The sequence below is a fragment of the Heloderma suspectum genome, chromosome 2 (assembly GCF_057233095.1).
Source record: "Heloderma suspectum isolate Gila_16-S chromosome 2, 16-S_ref, whole genome shotgun sequence".
In the NCBI taxonomy this organism is placed as follows: Eukaryota; Metazoa; Chordata; class Lepidosauria; order Squamata; family Helodermatidae; genus Heloderma; species Heloderma suspectum.
The window spans coordinates 320,931,662-320,957,784 of record NC_139459.1 but is presented as its reverse complement, the minus strand read 5'-3'; the positions used below and the strand labels follow the sequence as shown (position 1 = coordinate 320,957,784).

The 26,123-nt window shown below is 42.1% G+C and overlaps 1 protein-coding gene across 1 annotated transcript in view; it reads right to left on the bottom strand.

Moving 5' to 3' along the window:
* Positions 1 to 26,123, bottom strand: part of CNTN3 (contactin 3) — a 393,326-nt gene that overhangs the window by 5,779 nt on the left and 361,424 nt on the right. The window contains exons 12-19 of the mRNA XM_084832495.1: positions 17,727 to 17,844; positions 9,543 to 9,701; positions 9,300 to 9,449; positions 7,740 to 7,810; positions 5,653 to 5,887; positions 5,351 to 5,466; positions 4,179 to 4,365; positions 700 to 812 (exon numbers count right to left, since the gene is read on the bottom strand). Of these exons, the coding sequence (XP_084688621.1) occupies positions 700 to 812; positions 4,179 to 4,365; positions 5,351 to 5,466; positions 5,653 to 5,887; positions 7,740 to 7,810; positions 9,300 to 9,449; positions 9,543 to 9,701; positions 17,727 to 17,844 (1,149 nt within the window). The remainder of the gene's footprint in view (positions 1 to 699; positions 813 to 4,178; positions 4,366 to 5,350; positions 5,467 to 5,652; positions 5,888 to 7,739; positions 7,811 to 9,299; positions 9,450 to 9,542; positions 9,702 to 17,726; positions 17,845 to 26,123) is intronic.

Genomic DNA, 26,123 nt, shown 5'->3' with positions numbered 1-26,123 from the left:
TCTCCGCACTCAGTAAACAGGGCACCATGATGGGGAGAATGGGGTGTTGCGGGAGAGGGAAGGAGACTGGGGCGGCATTCCTACGATCTGTTCTATTGCTGACCCAGCCTCCTTCCCTACCCCTCTCTGAAGTCTCCACTAGATGGGCAAAATCGCCTGTCTACCTAAAACGTAGAATGGGAGGCACCTTGCACCTCCCTCTCTAAATAGGATACTCATAAGCCTCTGAGTTTGGGGGCTTATGAGTACCCAGGGTGCAACCCGTAGAACTGCACCCTTTGCTGCCTTTGGTGAAGGACAAGATGGCGCCTCTTCCCTCCCCAGCCTATGTACAGAGGCTGGCTGGATTGGCAATTGAATTTTCACCTCATAGATGTAGACTATGGAAGTTCAGACAGAGATTCCTCCATGTTCAAAATTCTGTGGTAATGTACTTCTATCAGTGCTTTTGTGCGTTTTCTACAACTCTTCTGATGACTATAAGCACACTGATTGATATATGGTGATATTAAGGTCTATGCCAGATTACTGCAATTAAATACAACGCATTTTTTGTTTAGCATGACTTTTTATAATGTGAATGTTAAAAAAGTCACTGCTATGGCAGTGGTGAAAAGGAATGCTCCTGGTAGTTATGCAAAATTGGCTGTTTCTAGCAAGACTTTTAAGCTGTATCGTTGCTGCCTTGCTTAAACTCACCTTATAGCCAATTACCTCTGACTCGTTTTCCATTGCATGCACCTGCTCCCAGTTCAGGACTACCCTGGAGTCTGTAACGTTCCACACAATGTTTCCTGGAGGCTGGCTGGGTGCTTGAAATATATAATGAAAACATGATTTTAATTTATTTGGAATTACACATTCATTATGCCGGAGCAAATAATAGTCCAGGTAATTGACTGTCATCACATGTTGGATGTAGAATCACGCTCGCAGTGTATCACTGTACACTGTATTCATTTTAGAAAATATGGAGAAATGTGTCAACATTATTTTTAAAGTTACTGAGGCTGCAATCCTGAACACATTTACTACTGAGTAAGGCCCATTGAACACAATGGGACCTATGTCTGAGTAAAAAGGCACAGGATTGCACTGTTAGAGCCTTTAATTAAATATGGTGAAAAGATAATGTCAGCATAAAATACTGCAACTGCTATTTTTGATTATATATATAATTAGAAGGGGGTCTTTTTTTCTTTCCTTTTTTTTACATTTATGTGTTTTTTAAATGGTCAGTTACTCCTTTCTCTTCTTCGTTAAATGACTGGTTATGGAACAGTATAAACTGCAGCAAATAAAAGAGACCATTTAAACGATTCAGTCAAATCATAGCAGAACAACATGCAACAGGGTTTTGTAAGGAAGTATTATCCAAAGTATGACCACTTTAAAATAAGAAAATGAAAAAAAAAAATCCAGATCAAAGGAAGAGAAACTTATATTAACTAAGCTATCATTTGAACTGCTTAATTCAGTTAAAACATGATGAATTTGTACATTTTCTAATTACTGGCAGAAGTAGTCCTATCACCTGCTGCTTTTGAAACGTTGACCTGCATTTAGAGCTGTGCTCATTCAATCTCATTCAATTTTCAGGAAGAAATTAACTACTGTTGAGGAGGGAGAGGTTTAGAAATGGGTCCTGGAAAAAACTTATATTGTATGAATATTCATCTCTTTTTATCCTGTCCAGTTTCACTATTTTCCATTGGCTGCTGCTTTGTTTGGCAACATCTTTCTTTGTTAGCCTTCTTCGTCCTCCCTGCATTACTCACATGATCCATGTCAATGAGCGGTCATGAAGTAAACATAACCATAATGCTGTGTAGCCAATCATATTTGGTTATGTGCTTACTGAGGGCAAACAAAGTCAATCCACAGAGAGGATGACACCTCCTGAATAAGTCGAGACTGGCCAACTACCAATGAATGAATGAATGAATGAATGAATGAATGGGTGGTGTCACTTGTAGACACTGCTGAAACTGTTCACAAAACCCAGTATTTTTGGTTCAGCCCTATCTGGGTTTTCAGGCACAGTGTCTCCAAAACAAATCACTAAAATTCAGGATAATTATATTAGTATCTGCTCAAATGATAAATGGCTATGCCTTGCTGTTTCAGGCACTGATTTCAAAGCGTGCTAATGATCTATGTTGTGATTTGTTATACAAGATGTTCTCCTAGGTAAATGAGTATTGTCTGATCCTGCTGTGAATCGTTGTGCACACAAATTTGGAATCAGTGTCCAACAAATATAAGAAACAGATTAACGAAGCAAACAACTTTCCAAGCGTATTTTATAGAATAAACCAGGAATAGAGAAGATTGTTATTTCCTTTTGTGGTGCTAACTTAATCATCATGGATACAATCCAGCCAAAGTTAACCACTCTTAAATCCTATTCATTTCAGTGGGAAAGATTTAAGCATGTGCTTAACTTTCTCACAAAAATCAGTTGAACTTTAAAATAATGAACTTTAACTGGATTATACCTTATGTAATGCTTCTCTTCCTGTACTAGTACAGTATTTTATTTAAATATTCTGCTTCCATTAACTTTCTTCTTGCTTGACTGAGGCCTAGCTGATTGGTCAAAGCCTGACTGGCTGATAATAAAACCTTTTTTTCTTCCCACTTTTTTTCTATAAAAAAAATAATGTCACATAATGTCCAATCAGAGTTTAAGGTGATAATTATTATTTTATTTATTTTAAAATATATAGGTCACCTCTCAGCATCGCTGATCTCAGGGCAGCCAATAAATGAGAAATTAACAACAACCCCTCCCCCAAAACGCAGCTCAATCAATAAAACAATATATAGAAACTTTAAGAGTGAATGATACGCCACAATCATAATTGTATAGCTATGTGTAAGGTTTTTTTTTCAGCTTTAGTATTGAGATATTCTTCTAAAAATAAACATGAAAGGACAGCTTCTATGTTCTCTAGCTCCTACTGCACAGAAGTGGGAAAAAACATAATATCCGAATTTGTAACATTGCCCTTGACTTACTTCAACCTTTCTGAGCTAAATATGCAGTTTTCAAGATTATACTAGGATTATAATTAAAATGACAAAGGTCATTAAAAATGATTTGAGTTTTCAATTACTACAGAATCGTAATATTATAACTTAAATAGCTGCAGGGGTCATTACAATAACTGGCTTCTTCTTGCTTAATTTCTAGGATCCTCTTCACCATTTTTCAAATCTATATTGAAATGTACATTTACATCTCTCCACATTACATCAGAAAGTTGCAATTAAGAGATAGCCTCAGTTATTACAGGCCCACTGTGAGATAATAAACCATGATGAAACTTATGAAATTCATGCTGAATTTGAAATTATTAGGAATGAATCTTGATTGGTTTGCTATCCCCCTAAAGAGTTCTAATTAGGCTTGAAAACATGACAGAAAGTGAAATTTACCAGCCTATTTTGGAAATACATTCTGATGAATTGCTACTCTGTGCTGTGCTCTACCTGTGCTGCCTGAAGTAACAGAGGTTTTAAAAGACAGTTTTAAAAGCTTTCTGCCCTAGGCTGTTGGATGAAAGGAAACATAAGGAATCAGAACATCTGAGTTCTTCGATCCTCTTAAGGTAGATTTTGATGGCCCTTCTAACATCTAATTTGTGCCAGACCTGCTCAGACGGGTGAGAAGGATTAGGGCAGGGGGAGGGAGAGACAATTTCTTGTGTTCTGTGAAAGAGAGTGTTACATTTGTTATGGAAGAGTTAGAACAAGGATTGAAAGGAAAATTGAGGTCTGGAAAAGGAGATTGTTGAGGAGAGATAAGAACAAGCTCTGTCCCAGGCAAAGGCAAGGAACAACCTGGCTGGGAGGAACCACAGAGGCCAGGATGATCAAAGTAAAAAGCTTGGTTACATGTTCCTTGCCTTGGGCCATGGGAGGGGAGTTAACCCATGATGGATGTGTCCTTCACACTGGATGGGAATTGTGTTGTTACTGCCTTCCCAGAAGACACAAAAAATAGGTAAACGTGTTTTATTGACAGTTCTTTGGGAAGAAAGCATACATAAGCTTAACAAGTGTCATAGGGTTTACAGTACCAGATTTTGAACTGGCTTATTAGGAAGTTCATCTTTTTTTCCTTGCAAGTACAGGAACCCTATTATGTCATCTTCTTTCTTACTCCTACTTACGTGTTTTTTTTGTGGTAGCATTGACTGTGGCACTAAAAGGACCTGCTCCTGCACTGTTGTATGCTCGAACAGCTGTGTAGTACACCAGGTTGCTCATCAAGCCTGTTATTCTTACTGATGTCTCATTTCCAATGGCTTTTACTCTGTTTGAAGACTGTTCTTTTCCACCATTATTCCAGTATCTTACCTAGTGGGTGCAAAGTGTAGGCTACTTAGAAAATATTGTTGATGATGTTACTGCTTACTCAGATCTATGCATTCATCATGTACTGCTTACCTCCAAGTCAGAATGCAATTTTATTTTCAGACCACCATAGGAAATAGCACTGAAGGGAAAAGGCTCCCCTTTGTTTAAAATTCAAAGAAATAGCTTTATTTTGATCTGTAGAAGTTGCAGTTACTCAGCAGCTGTCTACCATTACACAGGCACAACAGACTCTCTATTGCTATTATGTATTACAAATGCCAGTATCAAATTCTGTACCAGATTTGTTTTTGTAGTCAGCTTAAACATCAGTTTACATAAAGGCATCATGCACATGCAATTATTTCACTGCCTTCCCCAAAGCAGAAAGGAACACAAGCATTTGTATTTAAATGTAACTGGGTTTGTATTAATGGAGGTTGAGGTACTGTGCTTAATCTTTGCTAGAGCAGTGGCAAGAGATGCAGCAGATAGCAACCAGGCATATACAGACAGCAACTGCAGGAGCTAACTGCCAGCTGATTTCCATTCTCAATGCAGTTTGAGTGAGTCTGCAGTAATTGATCTGGTATAATTCCAGTAAAAAAGGTCAAGGCTCAAGTTCTGCACAAAATCTGTGAATATTTATATTTGGCTTTTATACTTCCCCAAGACCAGACTATTTGTGACTATAACATGTGGTCACCTAGGTTCAGAAGCAAAAAAACCTGCCTTTCTGGCTTTGAACAGTAGGTCTCTCAAGCAATGTCCCCACCAAAATATAGGAGTGTGGGGAGGCAGACAAAAAATATATCACCAGATATTTGCATGACTCATTTTCCTATATAGAAGCAAAACAAGAACAGCTGAATGTTAACAGTAAGCTTTGGCTTCCAACCTGAAAATGAATAATGATTTGAAAGTAGAAAGCATGTCATCACAGCCATGTTAACTTATAGGAAAGATCTTTAAAGGATTTTATTTTTACCTCATAGCCCAGCAATCTCCCACTACTCATTTTCCAAGGAATGGAAATCCAGGAGACTTCAATTACAGAGGATGAGAGGCTGCTTGCAGATACACCAGAAGGTGCTATGGTGGGCTCTGTGTTAGGAAACAAAAACAAAACAGTAGTGCTGGAGGAAAAAAAGGGAAAATAAATCCCACCCAACTCAGTTGCCAGCTAATTAAAATGGCTTCACTGATACTAGCTGAGCAAACATTTGCTCAACCCATTTGCATGGAAAATGACTTAATGAAAGCTATGTAAGAGATTATTCAATAACCCACCCTCTTCGGCAGAATACACTGTGGCCACTGGACTAAATGGTCCTTCTCCTTTATTATTATATACGCCAACCTTGACTTCATATGGTGAAAACGGCAAGATGCTTTCATTTCTAAAGACGTATCTTGGTGTGTCAGGTGACGTAACAACTGTCTGTATCCAAGTTGTAATGCCAAGTGGTCGGAAAGCAACGACATAACCAAATCCTTCACCATTTTGTAATTCTTCAGGAACAGGCTAAGCAAAAATTAGTAAATGAATAAAATACTAAAATAAAAAAACTAACCTGTATAAACATAACATTCCACTATGAGAATTGTCCAATCAAGAACCTGGCCAATCATCTTTACAAGGAACAACTTTTTGACTGTTGATGGCTTTAATTAATTAGCAAAAGGAACAATGGAATCCAGCAGTAGATGAAAACTAAGAACACATTAAGACTTCATGCATAAGCATGCTTATTTGACAGTATGTCCCATGGAACTCAGTGGTTCTTACTCCTGAGTAAAATATGCATTGACTAGTGGCTAACCAGTTGCCTTTGGGAACCTATAGCAAGGCATACAGAATTGCCTTCCCCCGGTGATGCTCCCCAGCAACTGGTATTGAGTGATATACTGCCTCTGAACATGAAGGTTCCATGAAGCCATCATGGAGGTTCCATGAAACCACTTGTGCCCTCAGCCCCCAAAGTCTGTCCAAACCCATTATTCCACTCTTTTTCTGGAACACCAGTGCATCTGCATAACGTTCTGGTTCTTCCCCTAAGGCTGGAACAGAAACTAGATTGCTGTTCTTGGCCAGCTCCCAGAATACAGCATTAGCCTGAATATTTAGTTATCATTGTCAACCATTTATTAAGCACCAATTATTAACTGAGTGCTATACAGAATATAAAACAGATCTGGTCCCTCTCCTTATCCAATCCCGTAACACAAGCACCTAATAATAGCCTACACAGAAATTTTATATTTTAGTCAAATAAATACATGTGCACTGGAAGGGAGGAATGACATAATGGGAAACAGAAAAAGGAGGGAACAGATTACATTCATTACGGAAAGTCAGGAAATGTCTTGTTTGAAAGGATTTGAAAGATTGAAGGGAGGCAGTTTGATGGATGGCAAGAAAGAGGTTGTTACATACACAAGGATGAGAATGGGAAAAGGTACGAAGGTGGGAATAAGGTGGGGGTGGGAGAAAGGAGCACAAACTTAATAAAGATTATAACCAGGGGAATAGGAGTGAATGAGAGCTGAAACATAGCCAGAGCAGAATTACAATAAGCTTTATCTGTAAAGGTTCATACATTAGCTTAATGGACCACAATTCAAAGTGTGTTTACTTAGATATAAGTCCCACTCAGTTCAATAGGGCTTCTTCCTTAGTAACTGTGCTTAGGATTGCAGCCTTAATGAGGCACCACATACTTGGAATCTTCTATTTGCCTATTGTGGGATTCTAACATATGGGGCTGCTATACCAGAATGCACATGAGTCCTCTTTCCCTTGTCAGCATAGCTATCACAGGCTGCTGGAATAGGCAATGACATGGCAGTAGCAGGTTGTTTCATCCTTTCAGCAGGAGATCCTACCATCCAGAATACCCCAATGCCTAGGTTTTTCCTGCTCAAGTGTGTAGATGGCCTGAGGCATGCTAGGGTGTGTCCAGGTTTTTTGCATGCATGCATGTGTGGAGGAACGTCACAGAAAAACACAAACTAATATTATGCAATATATCTTATGTTATTAACTGGGGAGATAAATTTATGAGAAGTATTGACCTCATGACTTTCCGTATTTAAGCAGCTGTTTTAATTTTTGTGCTAAGCCAAGACCCCTATTGGAAACCTACCTGATTTAAATAACTTTCAAATATGCTTAAGTAAACATTGTTCTGATGATGTCTAACTCAGAAAAGCATCAAAGTAGAAAGAGGCCAGGAAAAGCACACATTTGAGGTTGCAGAACAAGTCAGTCATAAGTACCACATAAATGAAATGTATGTTAGCTAGGCAGGCTAATTTTTATGAATAAATGATAAAAAATGAACCTTTACAAAATAAATTCCAAGAAGGTCCCTTACATCCCATGTGATGACCAATTCAGACCTACTGCCACCTCCTCCACTTACTTCAGATGGTGGTACTTCAGGAACTGTGAAGAGAAAATATACATTATACTCTAATTCAGTGGTTTCCAGACTTTCACCTAGCATGGAAATGATTTGGCATGGACTTAGCTCATGTTTTTCAGGCCATGCATGGCATGATTCCACAGGGAGATAGATCATCTGGAGGATAAGAATACATAGCAGAAAGGAATATTTTTTAACAATTGCCAAAGTAGTGCTTGCCTTATAACTATTCATATGCACAAACCCATCAATTGATCTGTTTCCCCAAGAATCCTCTGTAGTGCACAAATTGGTCACCTGAGGGCCAAACTAGATGTGAGTTTAGTTTGTCATGTAGTTTGTCCTTGCATAGTTGAGTAAAAAAAAAAAAAAAATCTCGTGCAGGAAGTGTGTGTGTGTGCGGAGCTGGATCTTACATGAGGTGAAGAGGGCTTTAGCCCTTAGTCCTTGCCATGGCCCTGATCAGAATCACCCCTCCCCACATCTTAGGAGAATTATGCCATCTGCTCTTCAGTGTTCTTCTGATAAACATTGTCAAACCAAATTCTGAGACAAGAGGGAGAACATATGTATGTGTACGTGACAAAGAGAAAAGGAATCATTTATGTGGTTTACAACTTGTGCAACGATCATACAATGTAGTCACCTTGTCAGTGTGGATGGCAGAGTTTCCAAATAAAAAACAATTGTTAAGCAATTTCCTTGAGTGCTCCTGTTCAATAATCACACAAGCCTACTTTATTCTCTGCATTCTTTATAAAACTATATAAATAAACAGCCATGTTGACTACTGCAAGGGATACTCTTATCTTCACTTGTATTAACATTTCTTTCTATTTTCTAAACACCAGAGCCACAATACAGAAGAGAATAGTTCTCGTATTCTTATATAAGATTTTTTTTTCTTTTCTCTTAAAGTATTCCAGAGCTACACACATCAAACACCACTATTTAGTGACCTTCTCTAGCAATCTCCAACCTGTGGTGACTGAAATTGGTTTTCCTTATCTTAGAATGTGAGGGTCCACAGTACATGCTCTCTGCTATGCCTCCCCTAAGAATGTTCGATGGTGCCAAGAGCAAAACATCAGTCATGCCAGCAAAGGAGTATGCTAAAGCCATTCTGTCAAGCACCGCTATGGGAACAACTTCTGGCTCTTAAAAAATAAACAGGTGGCGCTTTTTACCCTGGGCTGACTAAAATTCATTACTGTAGCAAACACTCCATTGTTAAATTTGGCTTATTTAATTCTATGTTTAGTATAAGGAAGAGATTTCCAAGATATGCATTAAAATATAATTCTACATAGTTGTCTGAGCACACAATCAGTCAAAGTACCAATCTTGTATGATAATGACCAAGTATCAAACAGCCATCCCTTGAGCTCCACAAACAAAAGAAAATTGAACAATTTTATGTAGCTAAAAAACTATAAAGGCCTAATCAGTTTGAGCACCTGTTACACTGAACCTAAATCAAATGAAACAAGCAAACAAAAACCCACTAACCTGCCTCTTCAGTTCTTACTTTTTCTGAGGGTAAACTAGGTTCTCCACCTCCAATTTTGTTACTGGCAACTATACGAAATTCATATTCAACCCAGGGGTTTAAGTCTACTGCGGTAGCTGTGAATGTTTTCCCATCAATGACATCTGGAACTGTAACAAAATATTTTGAGAGAAAGTATGAATTCCTGGTTCCCTTGAGAGTAAAAATATATTCAAGTGCAGCCATAAACACTTTCTGTTTACCTGTTGTGACTCTTTGCCAACCCACTGAAAATGGTGTCCTGGCCTGTATAGTATAACCAGTGATTGGGCTGTGATTATCTGAGCCCTCGTACCAAGACAGCTGAGCTGTGGTAGCTGTTATTTCATCAACTTTTATATGTTCTGGTGGTCCAGGTGAGCCTAATGCAATGGGATATCAGATTTTAAAATTGGAAGGGTGTTGTAAAGATAGCACATATTCTACAAATTCCTAAACACAGTACCAACTGATTTCCATTTTGCTACCACTGTGGGGGAAAAAAACAATATAGAATGCAGTAATAGTGCAATTTTTTTTTTTACATTTACTAAACTCCTGCTTGATTATTTTATAACTGTAAAACCAAGTTCTGAAACAGCAAACCCACAAGTAGAGAACAGATGATGTATTCTTTCAGGGACTTTTATTCAGCTAGATTTCTCTACCTTTTAAAATCACTGTCTTTTACTTTAGTCCTTGATGTCCTGCCTTAATCTGCTAATACATCTTTATGGTTTGACAATTTGTTATCTAAAGCAGTTTTTGCCATGATGCTTGCTCCGTAGTAATTTTTTTATAGCACAACACCGTATCAGCACCTTGGACAGCAATTCAGCACTGCAAGCTTTCTGCAGCTTTCCAGAAAACCTTGATTTTCCGCAATTTGCAAAATATATCTCCCTCCCACTTTTGTGTGCTATAAACATGAAGGCAGAGCTAATGAAATGCCCCTTTAAAAGACAATAGTTAGCCATGGCTGGAATTGTCACATTGAGTTTAACACACACTCAAGATATTATTTCTTTGTGGTCTGGTTTTGTATCGGTTGGTTTTACATTTTCTATTTTAAACACATTTAATTGTCCATACTGTAACTTTCTGATAAGACAGGCTATAAAATGAAACACATGGCAGTAACAGCCTGGAAGATGAAAAAAGAATTTCAGTTTTTAATTGTATTCTAGGATTTTGAATAGTTCCCCTTCATGGATCGCTGCCTTCTTGTGGCGAAGGGGCATGCTTAACTCAGTGAAGCCATAAGCTATGCCGTGCAGGGCCACCCAAGATGGACAGGTCATGGTGGAGAGTTCTGACAAAATGTGGTCCACTGGAGAAGGAAATGGCAATCCACTCCAGTATTCCTGCCAAGAAAACCCCATGGAATGTATCACAAGGCTAAAAGATATGACATCGGAAGATGAGCCCCTCAGGTCGGAAGGTGTAGGGATGTATGAAAGTCACTTACTTTTTCACAGATTCTGTCCATGGTGGGGGGGAGGCATTCCGTCCCTCCCCCCGGAATCCTCAACGGGGCGGGAGGTGATCCGGTCCTCCCCACCGGAATCCTCGACGGACGGCTGTGCTCCGCGGCAGCTCCGCCGAGCAGCCGGCCAGGCCCAGGCCAGGGCCATCCGCAGCCGGATTTCTGGCTGCAGAGGGCTCTGGGTAAAAAAACACAAAACAGCGTACGCAAATGGCGGCGGCTATGGCCGCTGCCATTTGCATTCCTTATTTTTCGCCGTCTTAGTCTACGTAAATATTTACGTAGACTATTACGGCGAAAATAAAGGGGAACGCAAATAGCGTAGTGGGCGCTATTTGCATCCCTTTTTGATTTGCCATTTTAGCCTACATAAATATTTATGTACACTAAGACGGTGAAAAATAAGGAACGCAAATGGCGGCGGCCGTAGCTGCCACCATTTGCGTACATGTTTTTTTTTTTTAACCGGGAAGTGATAGGCTACGTAAGTCTTTATGTAGCCTATCATGTCTCTGTAAAAACAAAACAAAAACAAAACAACAAGACTGCAAATGGCGGCGGCAGCAGCCGGTCGTAAGACCAGCCGCCACAGCCACCACCGGCGAAACTGCCGCCTGGAACATCCGCCCTGGGTAAGTCTTGTCCCAGGGAGAAGCCACGGGGGGGCGGGCTGTTCCGCCACAGATTTTGGGGGGCCAAATGCACTGGCATTCGGCCTCACTGAGATCCGTGGCGGAATTCTCTGACATCCCTAGGAAGGTGTCCAATATACTACTGGGGAAGAGCAGAGGGAATTTCCAAGTAGCGCCAGAAAGAGTGAAGTGGCTGGGCCAAAGCCGAAAGGACACTCAGCTGTGGATGTGTCTGGTGGTGAAAAGAAAGTCCGATGCTGTAAAGAACAATATTGTTTAGGAACCTGGAATGTAAGGTCAATGAATCAAGGTAAGCTGGAGGTGGTCAAACATGAGATGTCAAGATTGAATATCGACATCTTGGGAATCAGCACACTAAAATGGACAGGCATGGAAGAATTTAATTCAGGTGACCATTATATCTACTACTGTGGGCAAGAATCCCTTAGAAGAAATGGAGTAGCACTCATAGTCAACAAAAGGGTGGGAAAAGCAGTACTGGGGTACAATCTCAAAAATGATAGAATGATCTCGGTACGAATCCAAGGCAAACCATTCAACATCACAGTAATTCAAGTCTATGCCCCAACCACTGAGGCCGAAGAAGCTGAGGTTGATCGGTTCTGTGAAGACCTACAACACCTTCTAGAACTAACACCAAAAAAAGATGTCCTTTTCATCATAGGGGATTGGAATGCTAAAGTAGGAAGTCAAGAAATCACTAGGATAACAGGCAAGCATGGCCTTGGTGTACAAAATGAAGCAGGACAAAGGCTAATAGAGTTTTGTCAAGAGAACATGCTGATCATAGCAAACACTCTTTTCCAACAGCACAAGAGGCGACTCTACACATGGACATCACCAGATGGTCAATATCGAAATCAGATTGGTTATGTACTTTGCAGCCAAAGATGGAGAAGCTCTATACAGTCAGACAAAGAAAAAGAAATGCTAGAAAGCAAAGTGGCTGTCTGATGATGCTTTACAAGTAGCTGAGGAAAGAAGGGACGCGAAAAGCAAGGCAGAAAGGGGAAGATATATCCAACTGAATGCAGAGTTCCAGAGAATAGCAAGGAGAGACAAGAAGGCCTTCGTAAATAAACAATGCAAAGAAACTGAGGAAAACGACAGAATGGGAAAGACTAGAGATCTCTTCAATAAAATCGGAGATATCAAGATAGGGATGGCAGAGAATTTCTCCACGAATCTCCAGGAGGCCAAATGCCAATGCATTCGGCCCCGCGAAATCGGTGGTGAAATTCTCCGCCCCCCGCTCCCCCCGGGATGGGACTTACCTCTGTCAAATTTCTCTCTCGGCAGCGGGTCCTGGCGGCGTTTCGGCGGCGTTTCGGCAGTGGCGGGGGCTGGTCTTCCGACCGGCTGCTGCCGCCGCCATTTCCCAGTAAAAACAAAAACATGTGATAGGCTACGTAACGATTTACGTAGCCTATCACGGCTAGATTTTCAAAGTCAGCCGTGATAGGCTAAGTAAATCGTTACGTAGCCTATCAAGGCTGACTTTGGAAAAAAAAAAAAAAGCACGTACGCAAATGGCGGCGCCCATGGGCGCCGCCATTTGGGTTCCTTATTTGGCCAGGGGTAGTCTACATAAAGATTTACGTAAACTACAGCGAAAATAAGGGCGATGGGCACTTCCATTTGCATACATGCTTTCCCCCCCCCCAAAGTCAGCCTTGATAGGCTACGTAACGATTTACATAGCCTATCACGGCTGACTTTGAAAATCTAGCCGTGATAGGCTACGTAAATCGTTACGTAGCGTATCACGTGTTTCCCCCCCCCCATAATTTTTTTATTTCGCGGCCGGGGAGACGGGGTGCTTCCCCCCGGCCTGAATTTTGGCTGGGAGGGGCAGGGTGCCTCCCCCCCACCAAGAATTTTGGGGGGAGAACCGAAGCGCCTCTCCCCCACCGTGAAGCAAGCTGCAGGACCAGGTAAGGGACTTTTGTCCATCCTTATATCAAGGGAACGTTTTGTGCAAAGACGGGCATGATAAAGGACAAAAAAGGCAGGGACCTAACAGAAGCAGATGAGATTAAGGAGAGGTGGAAAGAATACACAGAAGAACTATACAGGAAAGATCTTAATGTCCCTGATAGCCATGACAGTGCAGTCACTGAACTTGAGCCGGACATCCTCGAGAGTGAAGTCAAGTGGGCCTTAGGAAGCATTACTAACAACAAAGCTAGCGGAGATGACAGCCTTCCAGCTGAGCTATTTAAAATCCTAAAAGATGATGCTGTTAAAGTGCTGCACTCAATATGCCAACAAATTGGGAACACTCACTCAACTGTGGCCACAAGACTGGAAAAGGTCAGTTTACATTCCAATTCCAAAGAAGGGCAATGCCAAAGAGTGTTCAAACTACAGTACAGTTGCGATCATTTCATATGCCAGCAAGGTTATGCTCAAAATCTTACAAGCTAGGCTTCAGCAGTATGCGAACCGAGAACTACCGGAAGTACAAGCTGGGTTTAGAAGAGGCAGAGGAACTAGAGATCAAATCGCCAACATTCGCTGCATCATGGAGAAAGCAAGAGAATTCCAGAAAAACGTCTATTTCTGCTTCATTGACTATGCTAAAGCCTTTGATTGTGTGGATCACAACAAACTGTGGCAAATTCTTAAAGAGATGGGGGTACCAGACCACCTTACCTGTCTCCTGAGAAACCTGTATGAGGGTCAAGAAGCAACAGTAAGAACCAGACATGGAGCAACTGATTGTTTCAAAATTGGGAAAGGAGTACGACACGGCTGCATATTGTCGCCCTGCTTATCTAACTTATATGCAGAGTACATCATGAGAAACGCCGGGTTGGATGAATCACAGGTCGGAATTAAGCCAGGAGAATTATCAACAACCTCAGATACGCAGACGATACCACCCTAATGGCAGAAAGCGAAGATCTAAAGAGCCTCTTGTTGAGGGTGAAAGTGGAGAGTGCAAAAGCTGGTTTGAAACTCAACATTAAAAAAATGAAGATCATGGCATCTGGCCCCATCACTGCCTGGCATATAGAAGGGGAAGAAGGAAGCAGTGACAGATTTTATTTTCTTGGGCTGCAAGATCACCGCAGACAGTGACTATAGCCATGAAATTAAAAGATGCTTGCTCCTTGGGAGGAAAGCTATGGCAAACCTAGACAGCATAGTAAGAAGCAGAGACATCACCTTGCCGACAAAGGTCCGTCTAATCAAAGCTATGGTTTTCCCAGTAGTAACGTATGGCTTTGAGAGCTGGACTATAAGGAAGGCTGAGCTCTGAAGAATTGATGCTTTTGAACTGTGGCACTGGAGAAAACTCTTGCGAGTCCCCTGGACTGCAAGGAGGTCAAATGAGTCAATCCTAAAGGAAATCAACCCTGAGTGCTCCTTGGAAGGACAGATACTGAAAATGAAGCTCAAATATTTTGGCCACCTAATGCGAAGAGAAAACTCCTTGGAAAGGACCCTGATGCTAGGAAAGATTGAAGGCAAAAGGAGAAGGGGACGGCAGAGGATGAGATGGCTAGATAGCATCACGGATGCAATTAATATGAACCTGAGCACACTCCGGGAGAGAGCAGAGGACAGGAAGGCCTGGCGTGCTGTGGTCCATGGGGTCACAAAGAGTCAGATACGACTTAACGACTGAACAACAACAACAAATTTTGAATAGTTATGCCTGAATAAGAAAGCTTGCAATATTAATCAATATATTAAATGTACATCACTTGATGATGAAATTATCAAAACCTCAGAGCTGAATGAACTGACTTCATTAAAAAGTATTGTGTTCGTAGTGAAGTGAGATGATGATAATAAAAGTTATGTCTGGGGCAGCTGATCTGACTGTTCCACAAGCACAGATGAAGCTGCAGACATGGGTTTTGGTCATATCAATTATCCTGCATTCTTTCATGCTTTAGGACCATGGTTTCAAACACCATGTGAATAAATACATAATGACACCAGGACCAAAATCACTCTCTTGGATGAAAAATATTAAGTTCTATCCAATGGTGTCTCTCCACTAGTGGAATGTATTTGCGCTTGCATGGGATATCCAATTTTCACCAACCTCCCCCCTACTCACTGCAGCCTCCTGTGCCCCCTGAAAGGCTGCTCCTGAGGGTTGGGGGACTCTCTAGAACAGTATGGGATATGACATCGAGGGGAGAGATGATCAGCAGAAACTGGATACCCCGTCCTGTGTGAATGTAAGAATTTCATGCTAATGTAAAGCTGCCATTGGATACAACTAGGGGTGGACGAAAGTCCCTTACCTGTCCTCGAAGGACGTTCGCGGTGGGGGGGAGGCGCTTCGCTGCTCCCCCCGCAAAGTTCTGGCTGGAGGGGGGAGGCTTCCCGCCTCGGCCCGGCCAAAATTCAGGCCGGGGGGGAGGCTTCCCGCCTCGCCCGGCCGCGAACGCGAAAGTTAAATAAAACAAACAAAACCGCCCCCTGATAGGCTACGTGACGATTCACGTAGCCTATCACGGCTAGATCTGCAAAGTCAGCCGTGATAGGCTACGTCAATCGTCATGCAGCCTATCACGGGTGACTTTAAAAAAAAAAAAAAGCGCGTACGCTAATGGCGGCCCCCATAGGGAGCCGCCATTCGCGTTCCTTATTTAGTCGCTGTAGTCTACGTAAATGTTTACGTAGACTACGGCGAAGTTGCTCTTATTTTCGCCGTAGTCTACGTAAACATTTACGTAGACTACAGCGACCAAATAAGGAATGGGAATGGCGGCTCCCTATGGGGGCCGCCATTATCCGTACACACTTTTTTTTTTTTAAAGTCACCCGTGATAGGCTACGTGATGATTGACGTAGCCTATCACGGCTGACTTTGCAAATCTAGCCGTGATAGGCTACGTCAATCGTCACGTAGCCTATCAGGGGGCGTTTTTTTTTTCTTTTATTGCAATGGCGGCGGCAGCAGCCGGTCAAAAGACCGGCTGTTGCTCCCGCCCCGCTCGAACACCCACCGAACCGCCAGCCGGACCCGCCGCCGGGAGGGACATTCGGTGAAGGTACGTCCCGTCCCGGGGGGGGTGCGGGGGGGGGTCGGAGGATTTCTCCCCGAAACTTGTTCGGGGGGCCGAACACGTTGGCGCTCGGCCCCCCGAAGTTTCGGGGAGAAATTCTCCGCCAACCCTAGATACAACCCACTGGCCACAGCCTGACAAGTTCTTAATATATGCACTGAAAGTTGCTCATGGTCAATTTACTCCCTGAGTTTTGGATCTAGAAGCTCCCTCAGTACTATAAAGTGAATAAGCCATGTTTGAAATCTTTTGACATTTTGTGAATTTGGAGGAAGAGACTTCTGGACAGTGCTGTGGCAGAGCCTGCCCTCTACTTCCATCAAATTATTCACTCCCTGCAAAAGAGGCATGTGAGTGACACAAAGCCCATCTGCAAACAGCAGGCAAGAACAGGGTATTTTAAAAGTAAAGAAAGGGGAAAATTAAAAACCATTTGCCACCTCATACACTTAATAAGGTAAGCACACACTCTTGCCTCTTGCTGATTCATTTTATCAAAGTTCTTCCCCACCCCAACCATTTTTACAGATAACTTTGTTCCCATGTTGCTCCCCCTACACACACAAGAATTGTTGAAAAAGGGGGTATTTGGCAGAAATATTTGGCACAGCTTTACTCCAGGATAGTTGTCAAAGTTGTCCACAAAATGCTTTCTGTACTTCTATACTTCTCTTTTTTATCTGATTCAGTGCTAGAGAAACAATAGCAATTGGTGCTTCTGTGAACAAGTTGCTACATTTACACTGTCTCCCCCTCTTAAACCCTTTTAAAGTGTGTGTGTGATGTACTGTTCAATTCCTTAATTTGCTCAGGAAGTAGCATGCACATTATCATTGGGTGGAATGAAGCATTCAGAAGGCTCCTTCACCACAATTAATTTAATGCTTTGGCTAAACCTGAAGTGTGGGAAAAAATCCCTTACTAAGAGATAATAACTAAAACAGGAATTCTATGATATAATTTTTCTTTTTGACTGTACCACTAATGCTGACCCCGCTAGATCCTGGTGTGCAATTTGGATCTGCTGCTTTAGAAGTGCCATACTGCATCAGACCAAAGGCAAATCAAGATGGTGACATGTACAATTTCTTGTGGCTTGCAAATCAGTGTACTTGACAAATACAACAACAAAACTGTCTATCTTTCTGGAAGCATCCTAAAAAAAGTGAAACTATTCATTCTTTAAAAAATCACATTGAACACCTTGCAAATAGAGTTACTGAGAAGAGTGGATACCTCGCACTATCAGATCTGCTACAGATGATACACTATCAACCTCTGTCTTCACCATGCACACATATTTTCCACTATGTTTCAGCTGGATATTCCTAATCATTAAGTCTCCCGATGCAGTCTGTTGAGAGGAATACAAAATTGTAATGATTAAGTTCAATTAGTTAGATAACATGTTTGAATTCTTTAGCTCCAATAGCATTTTTTTAGTTAAGGGAAAAGTAATGGAGGGAACAGAACTGAAGATGACACTTAGAGGGAACAGAAATGAAATACAGTGACAAGTAACAGGAAGACTGTAATAAAGGAGAGGGGAATGGGAACTCAGAAGTGACTACTGTAGTGGGTATAGGTGTGAGATTTGGAACAATACTAACACACAAATATACTGCTAATGTCTCTATAGGCAGAATAACTAAGGCTACAAGATTCTACAGAATAATAACCTGCATAAGAATTAGGTCAGGCCATATGAAGGAGATTTTCCATTTGCCCCTTCACTTTCCTTTAGTCTCTATCAAGTTGTCTCAATCCCTCCCCACAAAAGACAGGCTGCAGTGAGATTGTTTAATCTACCAAAAAGAAAATGAGAACCAGAGTGTGATTGACCCTTCTGCTTTGGCCATCCATTCATCCTTTAATGCTTTGGAGGACACAAACCTCTGGGAACCTGAGATGGAGAACAAAATTATTGGTCTCATCTTTTGGTTTAGGGAAGAACTTCCAGAATCGACAATGTTTTAAACTGCTGTTCCTTCTGGCTGGAGACTGGGGGCCTGCCTATTTCCATATCTTGTTTTCTTTTCTGATTTTGGTTAGGATGTGGGTATAAAGTGTGTGCGTGAATGTGAGAGATATGTTTTCACTCAACAATCTGACCCTTTTCTTTTATAGCTCTCTATCCCTCCATACAAGGCCTGAAATGTATGTTGAAGCTGCTCTCCTCAGTGTGCCGTCCAACAGGAGTATGGGTTTGCTATGGAGCCTTTCAACCCATGGCACCTCATGCAGATTTAATTATTAATTAAAAATTAAAATTCTACCAACGAAGTAAGAGATTCCAAAAATAGTATATTGTTGCTATGCTTGCTTGAGATGTACGCCTGGAAATGACTTCTCTGTGTTCAGGGAATAAATCCTTCCCAAACACAAATGACTCGAGGGAGAATTTATCTGAAATGTGCTTGGGGAACCATTTACAACAGCAGCCCAGGCTGCTGTCTGTCAAATAAAGCTGGCCCAGAAACTAGTATATTTTCTAAATACAAAGGACTTCTGAGAAGTGGGGTGGGGTGGAGGGCAAATTGCTGTGGGAAATGAAAAGCTGGCAGGAGAAAGCTTTAGAGAAGAACATTAGGAAGGAAAGTTCTATCCAAAACACTTGGAGGGGAGTGGGTTTCCTTCATGTCAGGGTAAATCCTAAAAAGAAGAGACTTTCCTCAGTGGCTGCAAAGCTTTACCAAGAGCAGTCCACTGGAAATGGGAGTGCAGAAAAAGAGTATTCAAAGCCAGGAGTGTAGGGTCAGTTACCATGAGTTTATCCTAGCAAGACTTCTCCTGGAATCACCTGGAATTTAGGGCTTTGGAGTTACAAGAAGGGGCACCTAGCCAGAAGCTCTAAAAGCTAGTTGGGTTAGCTGGCATCACTTTTGGGGAGAGACTGAGTTCAGGGATCCAAGACTGATATGTTTGAATCACCTTTGACTCAAAATGTGCAGGACATGGAATAATGGGCTCAAGTTACAAGAAGCCAGATTCTGGCTGAACATCAGGAAAAACTTCCTGACTGTCAGAGTAATATGACAATGGAACCAATGACCTAGAGTGGTAGTGGCCTCTCCCACACTGGAGGCATTGAAGACAAGGCTGGACAGCCATCTGTCAGGGATTCTCTGACTTAGATTCCTGCACTTAGCAGGGGGTTGGACTCAATGGCCTTGTAGGCCCCTTCCAACCCTACTATTCTATGATTCTAGGTCACAGGGTCTCATCATTAAAGGGAGAAAAGTTCCTTATAGCCTTAACATGTTTGTGTTGCATCCATTTGGAATACCCTTCCAGAATGTTCAGATAGACCAATTTCCTTTCAGAAGAGGAATAAACAGTCAGACTGAACTAGGTCAGATTGCTTTGAACTATGGGATTTTTGGAAAGTTAGTAAGGAGAGTCTTGTGGGTGCATAGATGTTCCTGAAGGAACTCTGTCTAAGGGTCAAATTACATTCTGACCAGGTTTGCACGATCACATAGCATCCCCCCCCCCCAGTCATGTGTGCTGGCGGTGGATTTGCATAATTATGCTCACTGGCATGGATTGCTATGTTGTGCGGACCCTATGAAGTTCTGGGTGGTGAGTTTTCATTTATTTATTTATTACATTTCTATACTGCTCCATAGCCGAAGCTCTCTGGGTGGTTTACAAAAGTTAAAACATTAAAATACAATATACAAAGTTTAAAAGACATTTACATAACAGCATATGGGCAAGATATACAAACAACATATAACTAAAAACAACTTTAAACTGAAAACAATTCAATAAAAAAATAAAAATCCAACAATAAAACAACACAGCTTAAGACAGTATACAAGAGTTAGCAAAAGGAACAAAAGGCTTGTTAATTACAGCAACGAGCCACCCTCACCAAGTTTGAATGATACAGCAAGCTGCACCGGTGAGGGTATACGCGAATCCCTCTGGTATGTGACCAGCGTGCCCAGTGGGAGAAATAAGACACCTTGGCTTATTTCCCCTTCTTTGATCATGTGAACAGGCCCATTATGTTAAAGATCTAAGCATGCAGCTCTGTGCCTTTTTCCCCCCGCAGGGGTAGGTAACATGGTGACTGAGGGCACTTGGACATGTTTCTTGGTTCCTGCTGAGGTTCCTCACCCTTCTCACCCTTTAAAAAAAATTAACACATATTCTTATTGGCAGCTTCAAAGAGAATCAGGGAGAGGGAGAGAGAGAGAGATGGGGGAATTAGTTGTCTGGTGGAAGGGGGAAAGAGAAAAAGAGTTTGTCTTCTGTGAAATAGGGGTCTGTTGGCACTGAAATGTGGGTTCAAAGGAGTTCTTTCATGTGTTGAAGCTCAGCCCTCACCTGTGCCTTGTGCTACTTCTACTACTTCTCTACTATGACTAGTCACACCTCCCATGGCAGCCATTTCATGATGGTGTCCAGGACAGTTTCTCAAATTGTCAGATGCTCCCACAGGTCCAAAAAGGTTACCTACCCTTCCTCTAAAGTAAGTGTGTGAGCCCCAGATTTGGATTGGGACCACTGTGAGCAGGGTGGAGAGGTTTAATCCTCTCCCCTAAATGCCCCCTCCCCATGCAGCAGTTAAAGAAAGAATACAATTCTCCATCAGCAGCAATGGAGAATTTTTTCTTTCTTTAACTGCACTCTGTATATGTGTGTGTATGTGTTTGGATGGATGCAGCTGGACAGGGAAGGACTGAACCTGGTCTCCTCATGTGTGGTGGTCTTCATCCAAATCAGAGACTTTCATGTTAAAGTAAAACAAAAACAGACACAGAGCTTCACACTATGTCTTTAATGCAATATGTAGTTTGACCTAAGATGCCAGGGAGTAGCCCTGCTCCAGCTCTCATGCCACTGAGACACCAAGTGGAGGTACTGGTACAGACTAGGGCTGTGCACTGCCTCATTACCATGCCCAAATAATGAGGTGAAGCAGACTGATTCAGAATAGTCTCCTCACGATACGAAGTGGATCAGAGCAGAACCGAGGCCACTCTTCCCGACACAAAAAAACACACCTAGTGGACAAGGCATTGCACTTTGGTCCATTCACTCCCCCCCCCCTTTCATTCTTTTGTAGATCCTTCTTTTAGAAAAGCAGTGTAACTAGGCCCAAGGTCCATGGCCGTTCTCCAGGCAGCTCTTCCCTACAGACGTGCTCGTTGGCATGTAGTAGCTGTAGAACTACCACAGGTCCTGCCTGGAAGAGTTGCTCTGTCTTCTTGCCTCTGTCAGAGGACCACTGAGAGCCTGAGGTCATCAGAGATCACCAACTGCACAAACTGGATAAGTATGTGCACTTGCTACACTGTCAGTTCCATCAGTTCCCTAGAATCAGTTTTTTTATTATTTAAAACCTGTTTGAAATTTGGCAGGAGCAGTGTGGCCAACCCCCCCTCCCCCCGTACATTAAAATATAACATACATTCAAAATACTCATTTAGTGTGTGCTAGAAATAAACAAAAGCAGATAAAAACAGAACCTCTTCCAGCCTGCCTGCGAGGTAATGTGTGTATTCAGCCATAGAGAGGCTGAGCCAGTGATTCTTCTGAATAAGGGTTGTTTTGCACTTCAAAGAAACCTGCAGCGAGGATTTGGGATAGTGACCTCCGCTTCAACACGCTTTCCCTTCTGAGTTTCATCTGAGTTTCATTTTGGTTGCAATGACAGAAAACACACCAATAGATTTCTCTCTTTATCTGTCATTTTTCAAATTCGCAAAACTTTATCTTCTCTAAGCAAAAGGGTCTACTGCAACTTCACACTTCAAGACATCACACTTTAGATGACCCTTAACAGTCCAGTGTCAGTTAGAGAGTTGTATGTTTCTGCCAAATGAGTTGGTGTTTACAGGCGACAACCAGCAATTTCTTAAGACTAACACTAACAAATACTAATAGAAATGAAAGAGAAGAACTATAACTAAAATTAAGTCAGGAGTTTTAAAACAGCTGTGCATTTTTTGTTCTAAGGCTACAAAAAAAGAACATGTATGAGAACCAAATATTAAACCCCTGAGAAAGATTTTATTCAGAGCTTCTTAAGGATGAAGCCATACTCATACAAATGAAAGACACTGACTTTATTGCCAAGCACACAGAAATATCACAGGCTACAGATTTACCAGTGGGCTCTTTGGAACACAGAATGCCTTGGAGTAGAGAGCCAGGTGGATGGACACTCAGGAGGTGAATACAATAACATCTCTTGTGGGAGAGAACTACTAGGAGGAAGTCGGTTGGGCTTGGCAAGTCCTAGATATATTGGAAATTCTGATGGACTAGGCCTCAGGTGCATGACTTGCCATGAACTCTTTATAAGAACCAATTAAGAGGCAGCTCTGCCCCTTCACTCAGGAAACAGAAACCAGGTGACCCAGAACAAGGAGGCTAAGGGGGCTGTAAACACTCTCCCTTTCTTATCCAAGGCTACGGGGTGAGTGGTGGTGGCATTAAATGGCTAGGTAGGTAACTGGAGTGATCCTAATACCTAAAAAAAGAGAGGGTTTCCAATCTATGGGACCTTGAGTGGTTGGGAGTCAGGTCAGTGCAGAGTACACTTTCCTTCCCTTAGGATGCACCAGGGGCTGACAACTGGCCTTGACCTTGCAAGCATAAGAAATCCCTCAGTTTGATAATCTCTTCATCCGATTTGGAGGATTTCATATCCAATGTTCTTGTCAAGATTTTGAGGAACTATGTTGAGGAATTTGGAGGGCCCCACATGCTCACGGGAACTGGAATACCAACTGTAGGATCACTCAAAATATTTATTCCAGGGGTATATTTCAAATGGTGGATGGATCTGCATCATGGTAATCTAACATTTTAAACAAGTACTTTTTAAAAGACCTGGAAGCTTTTCTTAATACACCAACTGCTTCACTCACTGAATCAAGTGAACTGCATGAGATTCTTGTGGGATATTAAAAGTTCTGTAAGCTATGTCACTGCCTTGTTGTGGCGAAGGGGCTTGCGTAACTCATTGAAGCCATAAGCTATGCCGTGCAGGGCCACCCAAGATGGACAGGTCATGGCAGAGAGTTCTGACAAAATGTGGTCCACTGGAGAAGAAAATGGCAACCCACTCCAGGATTCTTGCCAAGAAAACCCCATGGAACGTATCACAAGGCTAAAAGATATGACGCCGGAAGATGAGCCCCTCAGGTCGGAAGGTGTCCAATATGCTACTGGGGAAGAGCAGAGGGTATTTCCAAGTAGCGCCAGAAAGAGTGAAGCGGCTGGGCCAAACCCGAAAGGACACTCAGCTGTGGATGTGTCTGGTGGTGAAAAGAAAATCTGATGCTGTAAAGAACAATATTGTTTAGGAACCTGGAATGTCAGATCAATGAATCAAGGTAAGCTGGAGGTGGTCAAACATGAGATGGCAAGATTGAACATCGACATCTTGGGAATCAGCGAACTAAAATGGACAGGCATGGGCGAATTTAATTCAGGTGACCATCATATCTACTATTGTGGGCAAGAATCCCTTAGAAGAAATGGAGTAGCACTCATAGTCAACAAAAGGGTGGGAAAAGCAGTACTGGGGTACAATCTTAAAAATGATAGAATGATCTCAGTACGAATCCAAGGCAAACCATTCAACATCACAGTAATTCAAGTCTATGCCCCAACCACTGAGGCCGAAGAAGCTGAGGTTGATCGGTTCTATGAAGACCTACAACACCTTCTAGAACTAACATCAAAAAAAGACGTCCTCTTCATCATAGGGCATTGGAATGCTAAAGTAGGAAATCAAGAAATCACCGGGATAACAGGCAGGCATGGCCTTGGTGTACAAAATGAAGCAGGACAAAAGCTAATAGAGTTTTGCCAAGAGAACATGCTGATCATAGCAAACACTCTTTTCCAACAGCACAAGAGGCGACTCTACACATGGACGTCACCAGATGGTCAATATCGAAATCAGATTGATTATGTCCTTTGCAGCCAAAGATGGAGAAGTTCCATACAGTCAGTCAAAACAAGACCTGGAGCTGACTGTGGCTCAGATCATGAGCTGCTTCTTGCAAAATTTCGGCTTAAATTGAAGAACGTCAGGAAAACCACTAAACCGTTCAGGTATGACCTCAATCATATCCCTGATGAATATACAGTGGAGGTGAGGAATAGATTTCAGGGATTAGACCTGATAGACAGAGTGCCTGAGGAACTATGGACGGAGGTCCGTAACATTGTTCAGGAGGCAGCAACTCAATCAAGCCCAAAGAAAAAGAAATGCAAGAAAGCCAAGTGGCTGTCTGAGGAGGCTTTACAAGTAGCTCACGAAAGAAGGGAAATGAAAAGCAAGGGAGAAAGGGGAAGATATACCCAACTGAATGCAGAGTTCCAGAGAATAGCAAGGAGAGACAAGAAGGCCTTCTTAAATGAACAATGCAAAGAAATCGAGGAAAACAACAGAATGGGAAAGACTAGAGATCTCTTCAAGAAAATTGGAGATCTCAAGGGAACGTTTTGTGCAAAGACGGGCATGATAAAGGACAAAGAAGGCAGGGACCTAACAGAAGCAGATGAGATTAAGAAGAGGTGGCAAGAATACACAGAAGAACTATACAGGAAAGATCTGAATGTCCCTGATAGCCATGATAGTGTGGTCACTGAACTTGAGCCGGACATCCTAGAGAGTGAAGTCAAGTGGGCCTTAGGAAGCATTAGTAACAACAAAGCTAGCGGAGATGACAGTATTCCAGCCGAGCTATTTAAAATCCTAAAAGATTATGCTGTTAAAGTGCTGCATTCAATATGTCAACAAATCTGGAACACTCAACAGTGGCCACAAGACTGGAAAAGGTCAGTTTACATTCCAATTCCAAAGAAGGGCAACGCCAAAGAGTGTTCAAACTACCGCACAATTGCGCTCATTTCACATGCCAGCAAGGTGATGCTCAAAATCCTACAAGCTAGGCTTCAGCAGTATGCGAACCGAGAACTACCAGAAGTACAAGCTGGGTTTCCAAGAGGCAGAGGAACTAGAGATCAAATCGCCAACATTCGCTGCATCATGGAGAAAGCAAGAGAATTCCAGAAAAACGTCTATTTCTGCTTCATTGACTACGCTAAAGCCTTTGATTGTGTGGATCACAACAAACTGTGGCAAATTCTGAAAGTGATGGGAGTACCAGACCACCTTACCTGTCTCCTGAGAAACCTGTACGAGGGTCAAGAAGCAACAGTAAGAACCAGACATGGAACAACCGATTGGTTCAAAATTGGGAAAGGAGTACGACAAGGATGCATATTGTCACCCTGCTTATTTAACTTATATGCAGAGTACATCATGAGAAATGCCGGGTTGGATGAATCAGAGATCGGAATTAAGATTGCTGGGAGAATTATCAACAACCTCCGATATGCAGACGATACCACCCTAATGGCAGAAAGCGAAGAGGATCTCAAGAGCCTCTTGCTGAGGGTGAAAGTGGAGAGTGCAAAAGCTGGTTTGAAACTCAACATTAAAAAAACGAAGATCATGGCATCTGGCCCTATCACTTCCTGGCATATAGAAGGGGAAGAAATGGAAGCAGTGACAGATTTTACTTTCTTGGGCTCCAAGATCACCGCAGACGGTGACTGTAGCCATGAAATGAAAAGACGCTTGCTCCTTGGGAGGAA